A 24,035-nucleotide genomic window follows, 5' to 3' on the forward strand; every position below is an offset into this window, starting at 1 on the left:
CTCCACCACACCTATTGTGCCACCCATCACCAGCTCTTGCAGAGTAGCAACCCGAACTGCCTCATCTCCTGTTCCCAGCAATCATCCCACTCTGCATCTTTCCTGACAGTTAACCTCACTAACCTCCTCACTGTCTTCCTTTCCCCTTCCACTGTTCCATTTCCAGCCCTGCTGGCTCATCAGTCACTGTCCTACTTCACATCCTCCCTCAAGAACATTCACTCTGTCACAAACAAGGCCCATTCACAACTCCATTACGGATTAGTTATTGACATTCTGGCACTGACAGAAATGCAGCTTATCAACAGAACTGCTTTCCCCTCACCTTTGCTTGGCTACATGTTCCATCATGTGCCCTAAATGTTGCAGCAACATTATGGTTCTTATTGCCAAGACCCATCTCATCTTCTCCCCTTACTTCTTGGGTATGCTTTCTTTTTTTTTTGAGAACCTTGCCCTCTTCCTGCCTCTCATTCAAAGCCTTTGTCATCTAACCCCCTCCCAAGTCCCATGATAACTATATTATCTCATTCTCCACCTTTTACTCCTCCCTTAGCCTTTGCACCAAGCATCCACTCATTCTCAGCGACTTCAACCTTCATCTTAATCCCCCTTACTTCCTTCCCTTTTGCCCTCCTGTTCTCAATCAACCTCACCTTTCATATCAGTTCACTCCCACACTCATCCCCTCAGCCTTGGCATCTCACATGCCCTTGCCAATTCTGTGGTCTTGATCACTAATATGGCTAACTTTGACAACTTTCTTGTTTCCACCTTCCAGTTTACCTCCAACCCCACAAATGTTACCATCTGCCCTTCAAAAAAAACTCCTGTTTTTCCCGATCCTTTACCAACTTACTCTCTAAATCACAATTTACCCTCCTCTGACCTTCCAATCATCATGACATTGGTGCTACTATTGGCATTTTTTTAAATCCAAGACGAACCGCCTCTTCGAAAACCCTTTCCCTGCCATCACTCCCCCCAACTCTCCAGCTTCACCCTAACACCAAGTGCAAGGAGCTAATTGATTTCTTCATCTGTACAATTAAGATTGTCTACAGGGCTGCCTAATCCACCATCACTCTCCCTCCATCACACAGCCTTCGCATCACAGCAATGGCTTCTTCTCATTCACCTCCAGAGTACTGCAAGGATCAATCTTCATCAATCTACATGCTGTCCCTTGGTAACATCATCCTTAGGTTGCAGGAGTGCGGGAAGCAAAGCAGGAAAGGTCGGAGAGAGAGTTGCAGACATCATGGGGGTGAAATTCGATAGCGCCAGCCTACTGGCGCAAACTGGACGCAAGGAACGATCCCTACGCCGGAATGGGTAAGCCCAAGGTCCGACCAAAACTTTATGCAGCCTTTTCTCTTTCCAGATGTTGACAGCCCTGCTATGCATGTTCACCATTTTATGTTTTATTCCAGATTTCCAGCATTCAGTTTTTCTTTTTAATCTCAGCATCAACATTTTATTTGTTTGCCGATTCTTCAGGGTGCATGTGCCAAGACACAGTAAATTCCTGAAGTTTCTGGGATTTACAATCAATGCATACTGGCTTTGGCAAAGGCCCCAGGACTTCATCAGTTGGGAAATATTAAATTGGGAATTGTGTGATCAGTAGTCACTAAATCCAGTGGAAACTTCAATAGGAGATTCTTAATTTTGTCTGTAAGAATTTATTCAAGGGCTTTCTCTTTACTTTCTTCTCCACTTAGTGCCTTCGTCATATATTCTTCCCCAAGATTGAACATAGGAACAGGAGTAGGCCATTCAGCCCCTCGTGCCTGCTCCGCCATTTGATAAGATCATGGCTGATCTGTTATCTAACTCCATATACCTGCCTTTGGTCCATATCCCTTAATACCTTTGATTGCCAAAAAGCTATCTATCTCAGATTTAAATTTAGCAATTGAGTTAGTATCAATTGCCGTTTGCGGAAGAGAGTTCTGAACTTCTACCACCCTTTGTGTGTAGAAATGTTTTCTAATCTCGCTCCTGGAAGGTCTGGCTCTAATTTTTAGACTGTGCCCCCTACTCCTAAAATCCCCAACCAGCGGAAATAGTTTCTTTCTATCCACCCTATCTGTCCCCCTTAATATCTTAGAAACTTCGATCAGATCACCCCTTAACCTTCGAAACTCTAGAGAATACAACCCTAATTTGTGTAATCTCTCCTCGTAACTTAACCCTTGAAGTCCGGGTAACATTCTAGTAAACCTACGCTGCACTCCCTCCAAGGCCAATATGTCCTTCCGAAGGTGCGGTGCCCAGAACTGCTCACAGTACTCCAGGTGCGGTCTAACCAGGGTTTTGTATAGCTGCAGCATAACTTCTGCCCCCTTGTACTCCAGTCCTCTAGATATAAAGGCCAGCATTCCATTAGCCTTATTGATTATTTTCTGCACCTGTTCATGACACTTCAATGATCCATGTACCTGAACCCCGAAGTCCCTTTGGACATCCACTGTTTTTAACTTTTTACCATTTAGAAAGTACCCTGTTCTGTCCTTTTTTGATCCAAAGTGGATGACCTCACATTTATCTACATTGAATTCCATTTGCCACAGTTTTGCCCATTCACCTAATTTATCAATATCGCTTTGTAATTTTATGTTTCCATCTACACTGCTTACAATGCCACCAATCTTTGTGTCATCGGCAAACTTAGATATGAGGCTTTCTATGTCTTCATCTAAGTCGTTAATAAATATTGTGAATAATTGAGGCCCCAAGACAGATCCCTGCGGGATCATATTGGCAAGGAAGTTGCCCCTGGTCTGCTGCCAGTAGCTGACCTAAAGCTAATTAACTCAGTAAATTGTAATCCTCATCTAACTAAACCAAGCAAGCATCCTTGTTTTCACCTCCCAAGTTTTTGAATGATCTTTTGGGGGTGGGGGGTGGGGATGGTACAGAGGTCTAGCCCGGATATATGATGTGTCAGGATAGATGCGACAAAAAACATTGCTGAATAACTATACTGGTATGAACTTAAAACAGGAATCAATTTAAGACTACAAGAATGTAACATATTTGACTTTGCGAAGAATTTAATTAGGTTATTTCCAATTTGCATATCGGTGGTTTTTACTGATCTTGTAAAAAGGAGCTCCAAATAGATCCTAAAATAAAAAAAGCACAAACTTTTCTTTTCAAATGCTAGATTGAATTGTGCATTTGTCCCTAGCATCTGCACTATAGTGGAAGAAGCAATAACCATCATTATGCACATAAATTGGTTTCATTGGTAAGCTGCATTTACCCTGTCTTTCCCAAATGTAAAAAGCAAGAATTTTATGTAAGCAGTGTTCAGTTATTGCGCCATGCTGGCTACAAAGGAACTCCAATTGATCTTTGTAACAGGCAGACAAAATGAGAGTCATTTAAAAGTTTTAAAGTTAAGAATGTGTCTGTGAAGAGAACCAGATCACCTTTTGACGAAGCCAGACCTCCTTCTTTTACATCTGTAATAATCATTTGCTGGTATGACTCCTCCTCTTCAACTAAAGAAACACAAAATCCTAAATAGAGAAAGAGATACAAGTCATGTAAATAAAATTAAAATGTTGCTTAAAAATAAATGTTTAATAAGCTAGGATAATTCAGGCTTTATTTGGACTAGAAAACACCTAAATGCTTTTACGTAAACATAAACCTGGCCATTCTTTTTGAAATACATGGTTCAATAAAATACAACAGCAGCAAAGAAATATTTCTTAAATTCACAAGCAAAAAGTTGATAATGGCTATTAGATAACAGCAAACATAAGTAAAAAGGGGCAAACGTTGAAGTACCCTTATAGCATTTGACAGGCAACATATCACTGTATAGTGTGGTATCCAACAATAGAATTAGAGTAATTTTTCAAATTACAACAAATCAAGTAATATAATTCCTTGGGCTATGGACTGCACCCCATCAAGGTCATCAACTACAGATTTTCATCAGTTGAAAGATCTGTTTGGCCTACATGATGTCACCCATCATGTAGGCCACACAGTTGCCCCTGGTCTGCTGCCAAGCTGATCTGCACTGTTTGCTTGTAGCTGAACTAAAGCTAATTAACTCAGTAAATTGTAATCCTCATCTAACTAAACCCAAGCAAGCATCCTTGTTTTCACCTCCCAAGTTTTTGAATGATCTTTTGGGGGGGTGGGGGGGGACGGCACAGAGGTCTAGCCCGGATATATGATTTGTCATACTTCTTCTCTACCCAGACTATCACAGAAAACTCTAATATGAAGCTGAAGTTGGTTCTTTTATGGCCATTCCAATGCTCCATAATTTGCCAATCCTTATTGTCAATTTATCTGGATTGGAGGGGGAACAAGAATAAAGTCAGAAAAAATGTATATAAGCAAATGCACCTACTCTAGAATGAGTCTTGCTTGAGGCAGAATTCTCAGAAAGATCCAATGTTGAAGTTTTATGGGTACTACAAAGAAATGTAACAGACTTGGAAGGTAAGAAATATGTCCTTCTCAACTTCCTGCTCCTCTCCATTTTGAGTTCCTTTACAAAATCTAACTCATAATAATCATCTGCATCAATTGACTCATATGGAATATATGGGTTTGATTCTAGTCTAACAGTACAGGGATGGTTTGTTCAAAGCCAGTCAGCACTGCCAGATGTCGTGCTCCACCTGTTATCACCGAGACAAAGGGCAGCATTTTAGCACCCGCTATCGGGTGCGTTCCTGGCGGGGGGGCCCCGAAAATCGTGAAATCCCGGAGCGGGACCAGAGCCCACCTCGAACCCGCGCACTTCTGGGTTCCCGTGCTGACGCGCCGGCGTGCGCGCGCAGCCCCCGCTGGTGGGAATCCCGCAGGCAATTAAAGCCAGCGGGATGCCACTTGAAAGTATTTATTTGGCTTGTTCAGGTCATTAACTGACCTGATTAAGGGATTATGTGAGGAGGGGTGGGATTTTAGAGCAACCTGGGACTGTTTCCCACACTGGGGGAAACACTCCCAGTTCAAATGGACGTGTTGCAGCCATCAGCCTGTGGCAGCTGCAAAGGTCCATTTGACAGGTGCGGGGGGAGACCCTCACTCATTGCAGGAGGCCACTCTGTCACTTGGGACAAAGTTTGGCCTCCACCACCCTCCTCCTGACAATCAAAGTCACCAACTTGCACACTTACCCCAGTGTCCAGACACATGTACCTACCTTGCGGACCCCCTCAGATGTACATCTTCCGGATGGGGGCCGCCGTAGCTGCAGTCATGACCTCCTCGGAGGGCGAACAGCATCACCAGCCTCGCCATCCACCTCTGACACGTGGAGCTCCACAACAGAGTGCTGTGACACATCCACCTGCACAGCAGGAGGGAGGGCTACCGCAGAGAGAGATGCGTCGCAGAGGGCACTATCCTCGCCATAGGGTCCACAGACCGAGGCTCAGCTTCCTGGACCTCTCTGAACCTCTGTGTGCACTGCTGCTCAGAGTCACTTGACATGTAGTCGTGGACATCTGCAGCCTCCTTCATGCCAAGCTGCTCCCGGCTGGCCCGAGCACCATCTTCTTACCTGTCGCTGTCAAAGTCACCACTGCCCTCAACAACCTCTCCTCCGCATCCTTCCAGGGTGCAACCGGGGACATCGCTGACGTCTCTCAGCCGTCTGCACAAAAGAGCCCTGCAAATACACCTACACCCACTCTGCAGTGACACAATGGGTGGCATCAGTTGTGGGTCTTCATAGTGATCCTCAGGAAAGGGCATTATTGCACAGACCAGACAAGATTCGCGATGACATGGCAGTAGTAGTGCCAATATAATACGTAATGTGAGTTGGTCAGAAATTCAATATAAGTAACACCCATGACAAACCCTCAAACACCCTTGTGCATCCCCTTCATGCTCACGACACGTTTGCATTACACTGCCTATTGCACATATGTGATGCATGCCCTGTGGCTGCAGCACAGGTAGTGGCAGGTTGAGTGAGGCTGGCCGTGAAAGAGATGCATGAGAGGATGAGTATGAGATAGAGCCATGAGATTGTATGAGGATTGGGTTGAGTGGTAGTGGCGGGATGAGTACTGGCGAGGTGAGTAGGTGCAGGTACGATGAGGATGAGGTTTGAGTGGGTATGAGGGGTGATGTGACAGAGTAGTGTTGACAGTGCAGAAGGAGATGTGGGTTGGGGGCGGTGATGTGGCAGACGGAGTGTAGGGGAAAGAGTAAGTGTACTCACTTTGGCTGACCTACTGAGGTCATTGGAGCGCCTCCTGCACTGTATGCAGGTGGGCGATATGTTGGTGGTGCTGGTGAACTCCTCTGCCACCTCGAGCCACGCCTTCCTGGTGGCAGAGGCAGGCCGCTTCCTCCCGCCCGCCGGGAGGAAGATCTCTGTCCTCCCCCTCCTCCTCACCCCATGTATTGATACCTGGAGTGAGGCATCATTAAACTGGGAGCAGCCTTCCCCCTGGGCTGCTCCATGCTGTGATTTTTTCTGTTTGTTGCAGCATCTGTCAGTGGAGGACTGCCCCTTTAAATAGAGCTCCCCCAACTGACAGATCTTACTGCGCATGCGCAACCTGCCCGACGCGCAGATCAGCAGTGGGGAACCCGGAGGACTAGGTAAGTGGATCCAATTTGTGGATTGGATGCTACAATCGCGCGGGGAGCCGACTAATTTCACCGGGCGCGTGGGCCCCCCCCCACCGAGAACCCGCAGCCCTGCTAACATTGGGCCCAAAGAATTGGATCTGTATCAGTCCTGTTGTGTGGGATGCAATGTCTCATATGTCTACAGAGATGAAATCAAAGCTTTTTGGAGAAGCATAATCACTCAGTCTCCTGTCCGAATATTTTTGCTAACAACACTGATGGGAACTTGTGTCCACTAAGTTTGAGTCCAGGCAGTAAGTTGAATATCTTTCAGAAATGAGCTCCACACTAGAAGATACTGAGGACCTCAGTGTTTCTATTGTAATGACTATGGCATCAATTGCAACTGAAGCAGTGATTGAAGTACTTTTTGATGAGGTGTTAGTTAATGTCCCAACAATGAGAGCCTATTTTGGCACATAGGGGACTAAATTCTTTATGGCTTGTTTGCGGGTGCATAAATAAATGCACGATTCCAGCACAAGCCCGAACCAGGAGGCCCGAGAGAGTTTGGGCCCTGGGCCTCATTATAATAATAGGGGAAAGCTGCCGATGCCTGTCGTACCTCCAGAAGCAGCTTGCACATATGGCTGGATGGAATTGGGTCGCTTACCTTGCTGGCAATTGCCCTCAGGTAAGTCTGGGGAGGGTGGGGGTGGGAGGGAAAGGAGGACAACAGGCTCCTCATGGCTCCACATTAAAGTAAGTTTAAAAAAAACTTACTTTGTTAGGTTGCAGCAAACTCCTGAAAACCTAAGCGGAGCAGCCCAACGCCTGCTCCAATCAGCGGGATGAATTTCTCGAAGGGGCCCTTAAACAGGCATGAAGTCCCTCATTAGCATATTGGCCTAAAAAATGATCCTGACAAATTTAGCAGTCACTCAAACGCTCACCCAGATCGGGCACGGGCCGTCGTACTACTAAATTTATCATTGTTGCGCCTGTTTTGCACCCATAAAAGGGGTGCAGTGCTGATGAATTTCTCTGCCTTTGTTTGCTTTCACCACTATGACTTGTACTCCAGTGCTGTTTGGGACTTTAATGACTAACGACTGATTTCTGAAGGCAAGTTAGAGCAGGTTGTGAGAGTTCCAGAGGGCTCAGGTACCTTTTTGTTACATTCTTTTCAGTAAATACAGAATAAGCAGTTCAGAGAAGTAGGTCAAGGGCCACAGGTGCAAACTAGTTAAAGGCAAATTTAGGACTGTGTCAGGAAGTTCTTCACACAAAAAGTGATCATTCCAGATAGAATATTAGAGGCAATAACCCTGAGAAACAATTGGATGCCATGATGGTGGGGTGGGGTGGGGGGGGTTGAAATAGGAATCTTTCCAAATAGATGAATTAAAATGAGCAAATGGACTTTCTGTATTTATCTTTATAACTCATTTAGAACTTTAGTTCTGGTTATTTTCTGGGGAAAACTGGTGATTCCTAGGCAATTCTCCATTTGATCTTCAACATTTCTTCATTGAGCCATTCTCCAAGTCTCCATGTCCTGTGTGGGATATTGTATGATCCCAATGTCCCATTTTAAACATTCACAATCAAGTTTAAAATACTCTGGGAACAGGTTATACATCACAGGACAACTTTTGGTCAGGGAGCAACCTAAACACTATTTACAGGTATGTCTGGAGAAAGACATGCAGCAAGACAACAAGACACTAGAAATTGAAATGAGGAACCGGCAATGACAGAGGCCAACAGATGGTGGATATTTTTCACCAGAGCATCAACGCTAGTTGATTTAAGTTTCAATTATTAAACCTAGCTGAAGGTAATACCGAAGTTGAAAACAGTACGAGAGAACTTGTAGATTGTTGGAGAAAGAAAACTGTAGTGAGGAGTGCCACAATTTTAGTGACCTGAGAAAGAATGATTTACTGTGGAAGACATTGCAATAAATCTCAATTTTAATACAATGAGGAGGAGAAGGAAGAGGAGTGTCCAAGATGCCACATTAAGGAGCTCAGAAGGAATAACAGAATGTTCAGAGGTGCAATGTCATAGTAGTATTCATAAAATAAAGAAATGCAAGGTTGTGACGTATCAAGGTTGGAAGCCTGAAGTGAGAGAATAATCATCTTTCAGATGACAAGTGCTAGAAGACCCTCCCCAAATATGGAACAGTATTCAAGTCTTGGTTGGACTAAAGCTATATAGAGACTTAAGAGTCACTGAAGAGAAATGTTTGGGATGAAAGATGATATCAAACTTCTTCAAGATGGCATTAGCAAAGGAGATGAGAGTGTTTCTTTTGAGACAGTGGAGTAAGGACTAAGTGAGAAGGATTCGTGCATTAAAATCGCTCATTTCCCCCCTCCTTTTCCTGCATATTTACTCCCCTCTTCTCCTAAATACATTATTTCCTTGCTAGGAATACAGTTCCACACGCATTGGGAACCCCTCAAATACCTTACCCAAGCGGTCATTCTTCATGTGTGAGCCCAGACTATGACCATAAGCCAGCTATTTAACAATGTTGACGGCATTACAACTAAACCCATTCTGAGGCTCATATGATGTACGTACATACATACACACACACACACTTCCAGCAGAGGTAACTGGAAAGCAATTATGAATTTCCCCTCCCTAAACATGACTGTCAGCTACAGCATGCCTGAAGTCAACGTCACTCAGCTATTCATGCTAGCATAACCAGCGAAGCCATTAGTGGAGTATGTATATAATTTTTGAATCAACTGATATGATTTTATTGAGTAACTAAACCTGAGAATATATTTTATTTAAAATTCTGTCCTCACCTCTTTCTTGTTCAATGTTGATAATAGTGTTTTAGTATAAACAGTGTTTATAATAGATAAAAGTGTTCTGCAGCACCACATAGTGGTTATTTTTTTCTCCTGTTACAATGAATCATAGAAATTAGAGCACAGAAGGAGACTGTTCAGCCCACTGTGCCGATGCGTATTTCAGCTCTTTAACTGGTACTCTCTCTCATTTCCCAATATCCTTTTATATTCTTCTTTTCAATACACAACCATTTCCCTTCGAAATGATTTATTCTCTCCATCAATAGCTACTTGTGATGAAGTCTTCCCCCTACCTAAACCAAAGAACCATGGAAGTTTACAGCACAGAAGGAGCTCATTTGGCTCACTAGATCTGTGTCGATTCATTGCAAGAGCAACCCAAAACTAATCCCCCAGCACACTCTTTTCACATAGCCCTGTATCTTCCTCTGCTTCAAACAGTTATCCAATTTTCTGTTAAAAGATGCAATGGTCTTTGCCTCAGCCAGTCCCTGTGGCAAAACATTCTATGCTCCAATAACTCTCTGCACAAAGTGACAAATTCTCAGTGACAATTTTGCATTGATGACCCCCTTCTCACTGACTCCCCAGAGGAACTAGTCTTTCCCTATTTACTTTCAAAAACCATCATCATTTATAAAACCTCTATTAAATCTCTCAGCCTTCTCTGCTGCAGTGGAAATAGTCCCAATAGCTCATGTCTTTCCTATAACTATAATTTCCCATCCCCAACATCAATTTGGTGAACCCACACTATTTTCTCACTATGGTTTTAATATGTTTTCTATAATTAGACAACCAAAACCGCATATATTTCTCTATCGGCTAACCAATATTTTGTACAAATGTATTATTTTTTACTCTTGTACTCTATGCCCCTATTTATAAAGCCCAAAATGTTGCTGGCCTTTTTTATGGCTTTATCTATGTGCACTCAAACTTTCAGGGAATTATGTATTTGCTCCCTAGGTTTCTCTGTTCATCTAAACTCTTCAGTGCCTTTCTATTGAGTGTATACTTTTAATCCTGGTTTTTCTTCCTAAAATGTATTATTTAATACTTATCCACATTAAATGGCATCTGTCACCTGTCTGACCATTCCACTAACCTGTCGACGTTTCTCTAAAGTCTTTTACAGTTCTTCTTGCTGTGTGCTAAACTCTACTTTTGTGTTGTAAGCCCAAGATCCAAATCATTCTATGTACTGAAAACAAAAGTGGACCCAGCACTGATCTATGGTGTAGGCCATTTCTAACCCTTCCCCAATCTGAGTAACACCCTAACTCTGTTTCCTGTCCTTCAACCAACTTTCCATCCATACTGCTACATTTCCTCTTACACCATACGCCTGAATATTTCTAACAAGTCTCTTGTGAGACACCTTATTGAATGCCTTCATCTACTGAATTCCCTTTATTTATCCAATTGGTCATTTCTTCAAAAATTTCTATTAAATTATCAAGTACAACTTGCCTTTAAGAAATCCATGCTGGCTGTCCTTGATTAACCCATGCCTTTAAGTGTTCACTAATTACCCACAACTGAGATTAGACGAATTGGCCTATAATTCCAGGCTTATCCTTTACCCTTTTTTTTGTTGAACAGTGTGCGACATTTGCCACCCTCCAAGTTCTTGTAGCACAATTCCAGTTTCCGGAGATTTTAAAAATATTAGAGTTAGTGGCTGCATTAATTCTTCCCCAACCTATTTCAATATTCTATTTGCATATCATCTGGGTCTTGTGAATTTTCTACATTTATAGCAGAATTCTGTTGAATATTTATCTTCAGTAGTGGCTCTTGCACATCGTCCGCAAGTACCGACACAGTTTCAGATGTTATCACTTCCAACAGACATCATAAATTGATTTCATATAAAAATCAAATTCAGCAATGGTGTTAGCTAATCAGCTGGAGACTTTTAAACCAATCAGAATGTACAATGGAGGTGTGTTGATTGTGGAAAGCATTGCTATTTGTAGCCATGCATTATTATTTGAGCAAGTTTCAGTTGAGGAGTGGATGAATTTTTTTTAAATTAAGCAGCTTCAACAATGATTCAGTAAGTTGATCCAAAGAGTGGCTAAACCAAATAGACCATAAAGGTCCTAGGTTTGACTCTTGGTGTGTGCTGAATTAACTGTTCTCAGCAAGAATTGTGACAGAAGCACTACAATGGTCTCAATGTCCCCAAATTAGGGAGGAGAGAGTCAACTAGAATTCCACTCCTAATCGCTATCCATCAGTGGTATGTAGATGTTGGGATGGTCGGGGATTGGACTTGGCTATAACAACTCCAGCATCCAACAGTCTTCTAATAATCATAGTCAAGCCCCACACATAAATAATGGCCATTTGGATGGGATATCTGAGAGTGATCACTTTGATGATACTCGACTGTTCTATCAAAGAATACAATATGGCATTATTATAACTCATTGCAATACTAATTAATGCTACTGATACTTAAATCTAAGGCTCAAGTTAAGCTGTGATGGTCAGCGGACATAGTGGCATACCACATTGGAACACTGGGGACATTAGGTTGATCCCTACTACAGAGATCGAATCTCAGCCCATAGTGGAGGAAAAAAAGGAGGGAAAGTTATTCCCTAGCTGATGGTAAGCACCTCTGAGCAAGTAACTCATATCAGTATTGATGTGGAGATGCCGGTGATGGACTGGGGTTGACAATTGTAAACAATTTTACAACACCAAGTTATAGTCCAGCAATTTTATTTTAAATTCACAAGCTTTCGGAGATTTCGGACACATATCAGTATTGGTTGAGGTCTGGCAGCATGTTGACTTCCTGCCCACACAGGAGAAGAATCTGTTCGGCCAGTAAATGGGAAAAGCTGGAGGAGGGGAATTTGGGAGGAACAGACTTCATAAGAATATGATTAAGACTACAGGACACTCCTGTTCATTCAAAGACAATTTTTCCTTTAAAAAAACTGAACTGACCAGGAGTTAAAATTAAGCATTTTAAACAAAACAGCACAGGAGGCATTTTTGCACAACTTCAATTAACAGTTAATTTGAAGTTGCTTAATTTAAATTATGAGTTGACTGTATAGAACTAAGCCCCAAGTCCAGTCAAACAAATCAGTCTCAGGTTGGTTTCAAGACTGGTCTTAAATTTTGTGCAACTGGCCCCTGTTGTAAAAATAATGAAAATTACACATTTTCTTTTAAATCAGGGATATCCAAATAACAAACCAAAATAAAGCCATAATTGACTAATAAAATTGAGGATATTTGCATATACATTTGTATATGTTTTTATAACTTTGCACATATCCTTACCATAACTAACAGACGTATCAGACTTGTCAAATTGAACACGATGAGTAATTTTGGGACAAATTTCAATACCTTGGTACAACTGAGAAAACAAAATAACTTTTGTTAATTTCAAAATTGGGGGAAAAAAATCACAGTGGAAGATAATGCAAATAATTAGAAAAAACTAACAATTAAAGTATTTAATGGATATGAATTTCCAATGTTATAGTTAGTAAGGTGTACTTTATCGTTCACATTTGCTGCTGGATAGAGTGCACCAACATCATATTAACATCTCCCAAAGGTAGTACTGTCAAGACAATGGTTTCTAAATTTAATTTTTTGACCATCCTCATCTTGACTGTTGCTTATCCATAATTGATGTCAATATAATTTATTGATGGCTGCCTCAAAAAATATCACCCATATGTAAAAACTAAACATAAAAGTAACTGAGGACAAACACATTCCATGGCTTTATATCATCACAGCTCTTCCATGCTAGAAAAATTCCGTTTCAACCCATGCAGAGGAGAAAAATCTTCTGGTGCAGGTCTGTTATCTGTACTTATTGGTCATAAGAACATAAGAAATAGGAGCAGGAGTAGGCCATATGGCCCCTCGAGCCTGCTCCGCCATTCAATAAGATCCTGGCTAATTTTCGACCACAACTCCACTTTCCTGCCCGATCCCCATATTCCTTGATTCCCCTAGAGTCCAAAAATCTATCTATCTCAGCCTTAAATATAGTCAATGACTGAGCATCCACAGCCCTCTGGGATAGAGAATTCCAAAGATTCACAACCCTCTGAGTGAAGAAATTCCTCCTCATCTCAGTATTAAATGGCCGACCCCTTATCCTGAGACTATGCTCCCTAGTTCTAGACGGTCCGGCCAGGGGAAAACAACCTCTCAGCATCTACCCTGTCAAGCCCCCTCAGAATCTTATATGTTTCAATGAAATCACCTCTCATTGTTCTAAACTCCAGAGAGTATAGGCCCATTCTACTCAATCTCTCCTCATAGGACAGCCCTCTCATCCCAGGAATTAATCTATTGAACCTTTGTTGCACCTCCTCTAAGGCAAGTATATCCTTCCTTAGATAAGGAAACCAAAACTGTACGCAGTACTCCAGGTGAGGTCTCACCAAAGCCCTGTACAACTGTAGTAAGACTTCCTTACTCTTGTACTCCAGCCCCCTTGCAATGAAGGCCAACATTCCATTTGCCTTCCTAATTGCTTGCTGTACCTGCATGCTAACTTTGTGTTTCTTGTACGAGGACACCCAAGTCTCTCTGGACACCAACATTTAATAGTTTCTCACCATTTAAAAATTATTCTGTTTTTCTATTCTTCCTACCAAAGTGAATAACCTCACATTTCCCCACATTATACTCCATTTGCCACCTTCTTGCCCATTCACTTAACCTGTCTTTGCAGATTCTTTGGGCATGATTTTGACCCTGAGCAGGGAAGGGGGCGGGGGAGTCAAATTGCGGACGGGAAACCCGGAAGTATGGTGGGGGGGCGGGGGGGGGTCCATGATCATTGGGGAGTTGCTGCAGATAGGCTTGTTGGGCCTGGGGAAAGCACTCCTGCTCCTCGGGGTCCACAAGCTGTGCCAGAAAGGCACTTAATTGTAGTTTTAGGGCCTTCTTGCCTCCTCTCACGTGACGTGAAGAAGGCCCGGGAATCACAGCCCCCAGGGGTTGACATTGCAAAATCTGTAAAAATGGAGGCCCACAGTCTCCTTGAAAGGTTTTAGTCACCAACCTGCCTCCTGGGAGCAGGGTTGCCTGCCCCTCATCCCACCCCAGTGAAAACTGGAAATGTGCGGTTTGGAGGCAGGTCTAGGTCTGAAATGGTTGCGATTTTGAATACCCCCAGCCCACCCGTTTTTAATGTTAAAATCATGCCCTTTGTGTCCTCCTCACAGCTTATTTTCCCACCTACCTTTGTATCATCAGCAAACTTGGGTACATTACACTCGGTCCCTTCATCTAAGTCATAAATAGCTGAGGCCCAAGCACCGATCCTTGCGGGACCCCACTAGTTCCAGCCTGCCAACCTGAAAATGATCCGTTTATCCCAACTCTCTGTTTTCTGTCCGTTAACCAATTCTCTATCCATGCTGATAATAGTACCCCCAACTCCATGAACCCATATCTTGCATAACAACCTTTTATGTGGCACCTTATCGAATGTCTTTTGGAAATCCAAATATATTACATCCACTGGTTCCCCTGCTACTTACATCCTCAAAAAACTCTAATAATTTGTCAAACACGATTTCTCCTTCATAAAACCATGTTGACTCTGCCTAATCATATTATGATTTTCAAAGTGCCCTGTTACCACTTCTTTAATAATGGATTCCAGCATTTTCCCGACGACTGATGTCAGGCTGACTGGCCTGTAGTTCCCTGTTTTCTCTCTCCCTCCCTTCTTGAATAGCGGGGTTACATTTGCTACCTTCCAATCCGCTGGGACCGTTCTAGAATCTAGGGAATTTTGGAAGATCACAACCAATGCATCCACTATCTCTGCAGTCGCTTCCTTTAGAACCCTAGGATGTAGGCCATCAGGTTCAGGGGATTTATCGGCTTTTAGTCCCATTAGTTTCTCCAGTACTTTTTCTCTACTGATATTAATTACTTTAAGTTCCTCACTCTCATTGGACCCTTGGCTCCCCACTATTTCTGGTACGCTTTTTCTATCTTCTACTGTGAAGACAGATACAAAATATTTGTTTAACGTCTCTGCCGTTTCCTTATTCCCCATTATAATTTCTCCTGCCTCAGCCTCTAAGGGACCAACGCTTAATTTTGCAATTCTCTTCCTTTTTACATACTAGCTCTTACAATCTGTTTTTATATTTCTTGCTAGTTTACTTTCATATTCTATTTTCTCCCTTTTATCAATTTTTTGGTCATCCTTTGCTAGTTTCTAAAACACTCCCAATCCTCAGGCTTAACACTCTTCTTGGCAACATTATAGACCTCTTCTTTCAATCTAATACTACCCTTAACTTCTTTAGTTAGCCACAGGTGAATCATTTTTCCCGTGGAGTTTTTATTTCTCGATGGAATGTATATTCATTGAGAATATTGAAATATTTCTTTAAATGTTTGCCATTGCTTATCTACCGTCATGCCCTTTAGTCTAATTTCCCAATTTACCTTAGCCAACTCGCCCCTCATACCTATGTAATTGGCTTTATTTAAGTTTAAGACTCTAGTTTCGAACGTCATGCTCAAACTCAATGTGAAATTCTATCATATTATCATCACTCTTCCCCAGAGGATCCTTTACTGTGAGATTACTAATTAACCCTGTCTCATTACACAATACAAAATCTAAAATAGCCTGTTCCCTGGTTGGTTCCATGACATATTGTTCTAGGAAATTGTCTCGAATGCATTCCATGAACTCGTCCGCCAGACTACCTTTGCCAATTTGATTTGTCCAGTCTATACGAAGATTAAAGTCCCCCATGATTATTGCATTACCTTTATTACAAGCTGCTATTATTTCATGATTAATACTCTGTCCAACGGTATCGCTAATATTAGGGAGCCTATAAACTACTCCCATCAGTGTTTTCTGCCCCTTGTTATTTATTATTTCCATCCATACTGATTCTACTTCCTGATCTTCCGAGCCAAGATCCTTTCTCGCCATTGTCCTTATGTCATCCTTTACTATCAGTGCTACACCCCTCCTTTTCCATTCTGCCTGTCTTTTCGAAACGTCAAGTACCCTGAAATATTTAGTTCCCAACCTTGATCATTTTGCAACTATGTCTCTGTGATGGCTATTAGATAAAACCCATTTATCTCTATTTTTGCAATTAATTCATCTATCTTATTACGAATACTCCATGCATTTAGAGAAAGAGCCTTTAATTTTAACTTTTTACCATTTTTCCCTGCTTTGATCTTATTTCCTGATGCACTATTACCGTTAACCTCTCTGTCCCTTCCTGCCACACTCTTGTCTTTACTCAAATCGCTACACTGCTGTTGCCTTGACTTTTCTCATTAGATTTCTAAATTTCCCTTCAACTGCCCCCTCCCCTCACCTTTTTAGTTTAAAGCCCTATCTACAGCCCTAGTTATTTGATTCAGCAGGACACTGGTCCCAGCCCGGTTTAAGTGGAGCCCATCCCATCGGAACAGCTCCCTCTTTCCCCAGTGCTGATGCCAGTGCCCCATGAATCGAAACCGGTCTCCCACGCCACTCTTTGAGCCATGCATTTAACTCTCTGATCTGTTTATCCCTATGCTAATTTGTGCATGGTTCAGGTAGTAATCCAGAGATTATTACCTTTGAGGCTCTGCTTATTAATTTAAACTCTAGCTTCTCAAACTGTCTCAGCAGAACCTCATTCTTAGTTCTACTTATATCGTTTGTTCCTACGCGGACCACGACAACTGGATCCTCCCCCTCATGCCCCAAGGTCTTTTCCATGCTGTGTTATGATGGTGAAAGGGAACTGAATACTTTTTTGCACCCAACTGTGTGCGGCACAATGTATATCTCTCACTAATACCGTTTCAACTCCAGCAATAACAAAGTGCTGGTATTTTACATTCCATTCAGCCTTGTACTGCAAAGATTTCAAAGGGGCCGAAAATTTACTCCAATAAGAGTGCACCGAAGGGACGGAAATTAAGCCAGCAGCCAGATATGTTGCGTCCTGGTTTAACGTTGGTATTTCTATGGGCCTGGTAGGCAAAGAAGCCTCCACCCACCCCTTACGAAGCCAGTGGAGTAGGAGGAGGCAGGGACACCCATACACCGGGAGTTCCCACATGGCTGGCCTAGTAGCAGATCAGGGCAGGACCAGCATCCTATATGTCAAAGCAAGTGTAATGGCAGCTCGAGTGGCTGAGATGAGGCCCACCAGGAGGTCCAGGCTGAAGATTGTGGCCCAGACCCTGAAGGCTGAGGAACATCTATTTTTGTAATTGGTCCCCTTCCTTAGGGGGTGAAAAGGGCATGTATATCTTCTTTCCAGGGAGCAAATGAGACCCAAAAATGTAACAACCACTTTGCATCAATACAAAAACAGCAGTAAAGCAGCACAGATAATCTATATTTCTGTATGTTCCTTCTCTGAGATTATTCTTCAACCACACATTCTTTCTGCTTGTTTTCTCCTGTACCATTTGATTCTGATCAGGACTCAAAAAACAAGACAGAAGAAGTGACAAGACAGTGTTCATAGCCAAACAGACAGGTGACACAGAAATACCTCTGCTTTTCACAGAATGGGTTTCTTTTGGGGGTAGCACAGAAAATTTAAAAAGAAAATAAATGTGATAGATAATAAATTTATAATGAGGTTAGCAAATTTTCATTGATTTCTTAATGTTTATACAATTTAATAAATTACTTTTAAAAAAATCAAACTTTTGTTAATGTAAAATTTGTATTCAGAATTTATATTCTACGTTGTCAAGATATACCCACTGTCCTCTGCACATATTAATAAGCTACCAATAACCGTTCTTCACTTGTGTAAACCTAGATTTAGGTTGCCTACCAATTCATGAATATCCTCTTGCTTTGGTATATAATATTGAACGTGGTTGTCCACTGTAAACTTCAAACGCACATAGTGACCATCTGGCTCCAAATGTTGTACCTACAAAATATAACACTCGGAATCGATAGATGCAGACAAAGAAAAACAGATCACTACTTTGCTCTGGTTAACAGAAATATAATTCCTGATATTCCATTTTTAAAACAGAATTTACTGTAATGTACCACAGGAAAAAGACTTGAAATTACTTAGCTCCATAACAAGTTCTGTAGAATATCAGTGGTTCAGTATTATGTTGAATAGATGATGTAGAAAATGCTACTGCTTTCAAACTCCTTTACTGTATGAGCTTTGTTAAGGAATACACAGTAGCATGAGAATAGTAGCACAAGTAGAAAACATCCCTAATCTACACCTTTATCAATCATAACTGCATCTCTTTTGCATTTTTATTTGTGACACAGGCAGCACTTAGTGTTAGAATGCTAATTGCAAGTGGGTTAAACAAACTGAGGTTGATTAAGATTCCACAGTCATTCTGCACACCCATGAAGATTGGGGAGGATGGATTTGTTCCTCATGGGTGGTTTTTTAAACTTAAATTCTCAGGCATGTGAAAGAGATAAAAACATTTCCCCTAAAGTTCTACATTATGGTTAACCAATGACAAGAGAATTTATTTTTAAAAATAATTTAGTTATTTGTATACTTATAAAAAGATTTACTTTCAAAAAAGTTTTTGATACCATGCTGCATTACATACTCTTTTGGATCAAGGAAGTTTGACATTTGAGCAGAATTCAATTAAAAACATGCCAGATCATATGATGAAGAAGAACTCAAACTAAATTCATGGAGGTCTGTGAATTAATAACTGCTACAAAGATAGGTACAAGTGCATCATGCAAACTCATTAAATTCATGGATGTCTGAGAAGTAGTAACTGCTATAAACAAATGGATAAGACAGAGTTTCTCTGATCTGGGAGTAATATTTAGCTTCCATAGTCATCGACCAGATCAACTAGGACTCAGAAATGAGAATTATTTTTTGCCAATTTTCTCCCCTGAAGATGTTGATAAAATCTAACAGAAATTTGAGGCAGAGAGGCATTTAGCTGGTAGTTTGTGATATTATAGAGAACCCAGTTCCTTTACTTGAACAAAATATCCAAATGTACATACAAATATTAAGAAACAAAATAGTGTTCCTCCCTCCACAAGGACCACCGTTTTGGTTTTGTTCCAGCGCAAAGATAGTGCTGCATATTTCTGCCACCCAACCAGCTAATTTGGTTTCCTGAATAGAACGTACTACTGAATCTGCCTCAAAATAGGCAGCAAAACACTGCAAGACCAAAAAGAATGTGCAATACCATAAACATTAAAATACAGTGAAGTGAACTTTGAAATCTCTTGTATCCTACTTACATAAGGATTTTTGTGCATCACAATTGTTTTCCCATTAAACAAATACTTCATCAAAAGCTCATAAAAACAGGCGAGAGCTTATCCTATGAATTTGGCACACAATAGGATGGAGAATGAACTATTATTGAAAATAAATTGTCTTTTTTTTTAAAAAAATGTTCCAACTGCCATCCCACTTTGCTGTATATCTATAACCATTCCTTTATTCCAGAGCTCATTTTGCAGTGCTCAGCAGGCATTCCAAAATGACAGTGATGTGGCAGTGCTGGATACCAAGTCCCAAAATCAGCACCAATTTGCCTTACAGCAATACAATACTTTCTGAGCAGCTACTTAACTTAAACTTTTTATGAGATGGAACTTTCCCTAACCTATACGTTAAGATTTTGAAACTAGAGTCATAGAGTCATAGAAGTTTACAACATGGTAACAGGCCCTTCGGCCCAAAATGTCCATGTCGCCCAGTTTATACCACTAAGCTAGTCCCAATTTCCTGCACTTGGCCCATATCCCTCTATACCCATCTTACCCATGTAACTGTCCAAATCCTTTTTAAAAGACAAAATTGTACCCGCCTCTACTACTGCCTCTGGCAGCTCGTTCCAGACACTCACCACCCTTTGAGTGAAAAAACTAGTTATAAGAATGAGCTGCTTTTAAGAATATTTTTTCTTCAAAAGAAAACAAGCAGGTTATTCAGAAGGCTTCACTGTATTTTTTTAAAGTTTTTTAATGAAACTCAGACCCTCGCCCCTTGTTAGGTGGCAAAAGTACACATTTTTAATGTAAAGAACAATACTGTTGATCAAAAAAGTAAGTAGCATGATGTTAGAAGAATAATTGTAGCATGTCTTTACACACAGTGTAATTAACTGAAATATTAAATTACAATTCATGTACGTAACTTTAACATCTCTGATTGCAAATTGCAGTTGCCATTTCAACTTGCTTAAACTTTTTTTCAGTTAGAGGTATGTACCATAGAAGAGTTATTTTTCCAAAGCAGCCTGCTAATGATATGCTATTAATGGTTAAAGGGTTAAACAATGAAAAACTTCATAAAAATATGAAAAGCTTTTGGCAAAAATGTTTTAGTGCATCTACTGGAACTAGCTATTCAGCATCCTAAATTTCATTGCAGGCTTTTAAAATTGCTCGTCATGAATGCATGAAAGTCAAATAAGTGAAAAAACTCTATACTTATGTGACAATTATTGTCCATCTAAATAACAAAATGTGGAAGCCATCGCCATGGCTGGGTGTTCTTTTTTCCCAAATGGCATAATACTGTACTTTAAAATAAGATTGCCTGGCTCTTAAAAGCCTGTAATGAAATGCTTGATTACTTGATAACTGAATCATACTACTGTACCAGAACTCTTCAGGAGACAGGAGAGAAAACACAGGTAACAAGAAGCTAAAATGCAGAAGAAGGCATCAGAACAATTCATAACAAACTTCATTCACATTTGTACATTTAATGATCATGGTTATAAATGACAAAACATGCATACACAAACAGATGTGTGGCTGATGGTGATTTAGACCATGCCAGGGCATAATTAAATTTAATGTATATTGTTTTGATTCAAAGGACAGTGTGTATGGTAATATTTAGAAAAACTGCAAAAATAACACTCAAATATCTCAATGACTGATTAAAAAATGCTGTGTTTATGGCACCCAGACTAACAAACCACCTCTTGGCAAGATCACCTCCACTGTAAAAGTTGCAATACAGCTCTTGAAAAGAATGTATTATACAAAGAGGTGCCTGTAATGCTGACATGATTTTACTTCCTTTAAAATTGCACCACATAATGAGACAATAACATTGCATCTTTACTTCTGATTTCATCACAAGAAGTCTCACATTAAATATAATTCAATCAAAATTTCAAAATCTAGCAAACCTTTGCACTTATACTTACCTATTTCACAAGTCTATTGCAAAAGTCTACCAGCAAAATTAGAAACAGATTAAGGAACAAAATTTACATAATTATTTGAATAATCCACATACAGTCACTAATATAAAATACTATTGTAGGAAGATAAATTACAGCAATTGAAGGGGTGGACACACCTAATTTTATTAGAGCACAATCTTGATAATTTGAAGTGAAATTATTTTATTTTCATGTTTTGTAAGTACATCCTCATGGGCAGTTCCACTCATGCAACAATCAATCCCTGACCATGTCGGTGGCTATGGTTCTCTCCTCTCATTTTCTATCTATATATATATATATATATACCCTGTGTATATTTGTAGTTCCCTTCTCTCTAACCTTCTGAGCGCATTTGTGGTTCTGTATCTATCACTGATGTTTAAAGTTCTTCTGTATTTCTCTGCCACTTCCTCTTCCCCCCTTGTGTGTCAGTGCGTCTCTCCCTACATGTGCCACACCTTGAAGCGAACACCTCACTTCCAGTTCGACTCTGCAGCTAGCCCTGGAAAGTTATCAAATATAAGCTTTCTGCTGTTTCCTTTGTTTATTTCAATAACTTCAGCTATAGATGAAAATAAAAACTATGGATAAAATTTATCAAGTTGTATTATTTTACTATTTTTGTCATCTTGATTTAAGATCAAAATGATTAACAATAAATTCTGCAAAAGGTTGTTTAGTGGTGTTCTAAAACTAATTTTGATTTTGTTTTTAGGAATAATTTATTTAACTTCAGCTTTAGAAAGAATAGTCTATTTATATGGTGCAATAGTTTTTGTATTATCACAAAGTGACATCAAGGTGTTTGGTGCACACAACCATAACAATGATGGAGCTGCACAAATATTGAATTACTCAATTAATTTTTTAGCTCCCAAAATCACCACTGGGGCCTCATTAGCCATTTTCTACACATCTATTTGTGTATCTATTTATACTAACTAAAAAAGGTGTCCATTTTCACATCTGTTTTTTGCATATTAATACGCAAAGCATTGCAGAAACCTTTATTATTCAAATTTTTGAACACCACGAGAAATGAGGTTGTGTTTTAAAAGATTTTGCGGTTCATTGCACGTTGTGGTACTGGGTTATAAAGGTCCCATGTTTGATCCCTGGATTGTGTCAGGTTAGTTGATCTCAGCCACAGTAGTGTTAAGGGGTCTACAATTTCCTTCAGCACCCGCTACCAGTACTATCCTGCAATCCTCGTTGGAAAAAAAGCAAGTATGGTCATCAGTTAAGAACAGGATAAAGTTCAGCCGAGCCCACCATCATAAACATCTTGGGGGTAACCATTGTCCAGAAGCTTAGTCAAATCAACACAGTGATGACAAAAGCAGGGTAAAGGCTGGGTACTCTGCAACAAGTGGCTCGCCTCCTGACTTCTCAAAAGCCTGACTGCAAGACTCAGGTCAGGAGTGTGATAGAATATTCACCACTCATCTGGATGGGTGCAGCTCCAACAACACAACAACACCATTCAGGACAGAGCAGTTTACTTGATCAGAACCCCTACCACTGGACTTAATATACACCCCATCTACCACCAGCTCACAGTGGCGGCAATGTCTAAACTACAGGATACACTGCAGTAATTCACCAAGCATACTTCAATAGCACCTCCAAGCTCTGTGACCTCAACTACTAAGAAGGACAAGAACAGCAATATCATGGGAACACCATCAATTCCAAGTTTCCCTCCAAGTCACAAACCTGACTTGGACAGGTATTGCTGTTCTTTCAGTGTCACTGGGTCAAGATTCTGCTCCCTCATACCATCATGGGAGCACTAACTCCACAAGGACTGCAGCAGTTCAGGAATCTCCTCAGAGTAACAATCTCCTCAGAGTAATTAGGGACGGGCAATAAATGCAGCCTTACCCACATCGCCCATATCCAGTGAATTGATAATAATAAAAAAAATGCCTCCTGGACAAATAGCATTGTGACACTCACTGTCTAGATTCATACATGAATGACAGTTACTTGATAAGGTACCAGAAAGGCTAATGACACCTGTGGAACAGTACCCCTTTAACAAAAGACATTTGAAAGAAAGGGTTAACTGTACCCCTTTTAAACAAAGACATTTGAAAACCTGCAAACACAGTAATGTGGTAAACTGTGTTCTCGCAAATCCTGTTTTTCCCTCACTGACGCTGACGGCATTGGAGAAGTATGAGGTTCGGGATCGAAGACATTGTACTGCGAATTGATATCTAGATTATTAAATAAATAAGCTAGATGGATAATATTGAGCTTAAAGCGTAGTCAGGCTTTCAAAACACATAGGCTTTTGGAAGCACCGCTTTTCAACACAGCAGAGGGTAATGTAAGAAAAGGCAATGAGGACATACATCCAAGGCATCGGATCAGGAAAGCAATGCTAGGTGTGAAAAAAGC

At 40.8% G+C, this 24,035-nt stretch overlaps 1 protein-coding gene across 3 annotated transcripts in view; it reads right to left on the reverse strand.

Moving 5' to 3' along the window:
* LOC137327206 (rho guanine nucleotide exchange factor TIAM1-like) overlaps positions 1–24,035 on the reverse strand; it is a 281,965-nt gene that overhangs the window by 107,184 nt on the left and 150,746 nt on the right. For all 3 annotated transcript variants that reach the window (XM_067992769.1, XM_067992770.1, XM_067992771.1), the window contains 3 exons: positions 18,245–18,346; positions 12,717–12,795; positions 3,441–3,530 (listed from right to left, as the gene is read on the reverse strand). In XM_067992769.1, the coding sequence (XP_067848870.1) occupies positions 3,441–3,530; positions 12,717–12,795; positions 18,245–18,346 (271 nt within the window). The remainder of the gene's footprint in view (positions 1–3,440; positions 3,531–12,716; positions 12,796–18,244; positions 18,347–24,035) is intronic.

Source organism: Heptranchias perlo, chromosome 11, assembly GCF_035084215.1.
Source record: "Heptranchias perlo isolate sHepPer1 chromosome 11, sHepPer1.hap1, whole genome shotgun sequence".
In the NCBI taxonomy this organism is placed as follows: Eukaryota; Metazoa; Chordata; class Chondrichthyes; order Hexanchiformes; family Hexanchidae; genus Heptranchias; species Heptranchias perlo.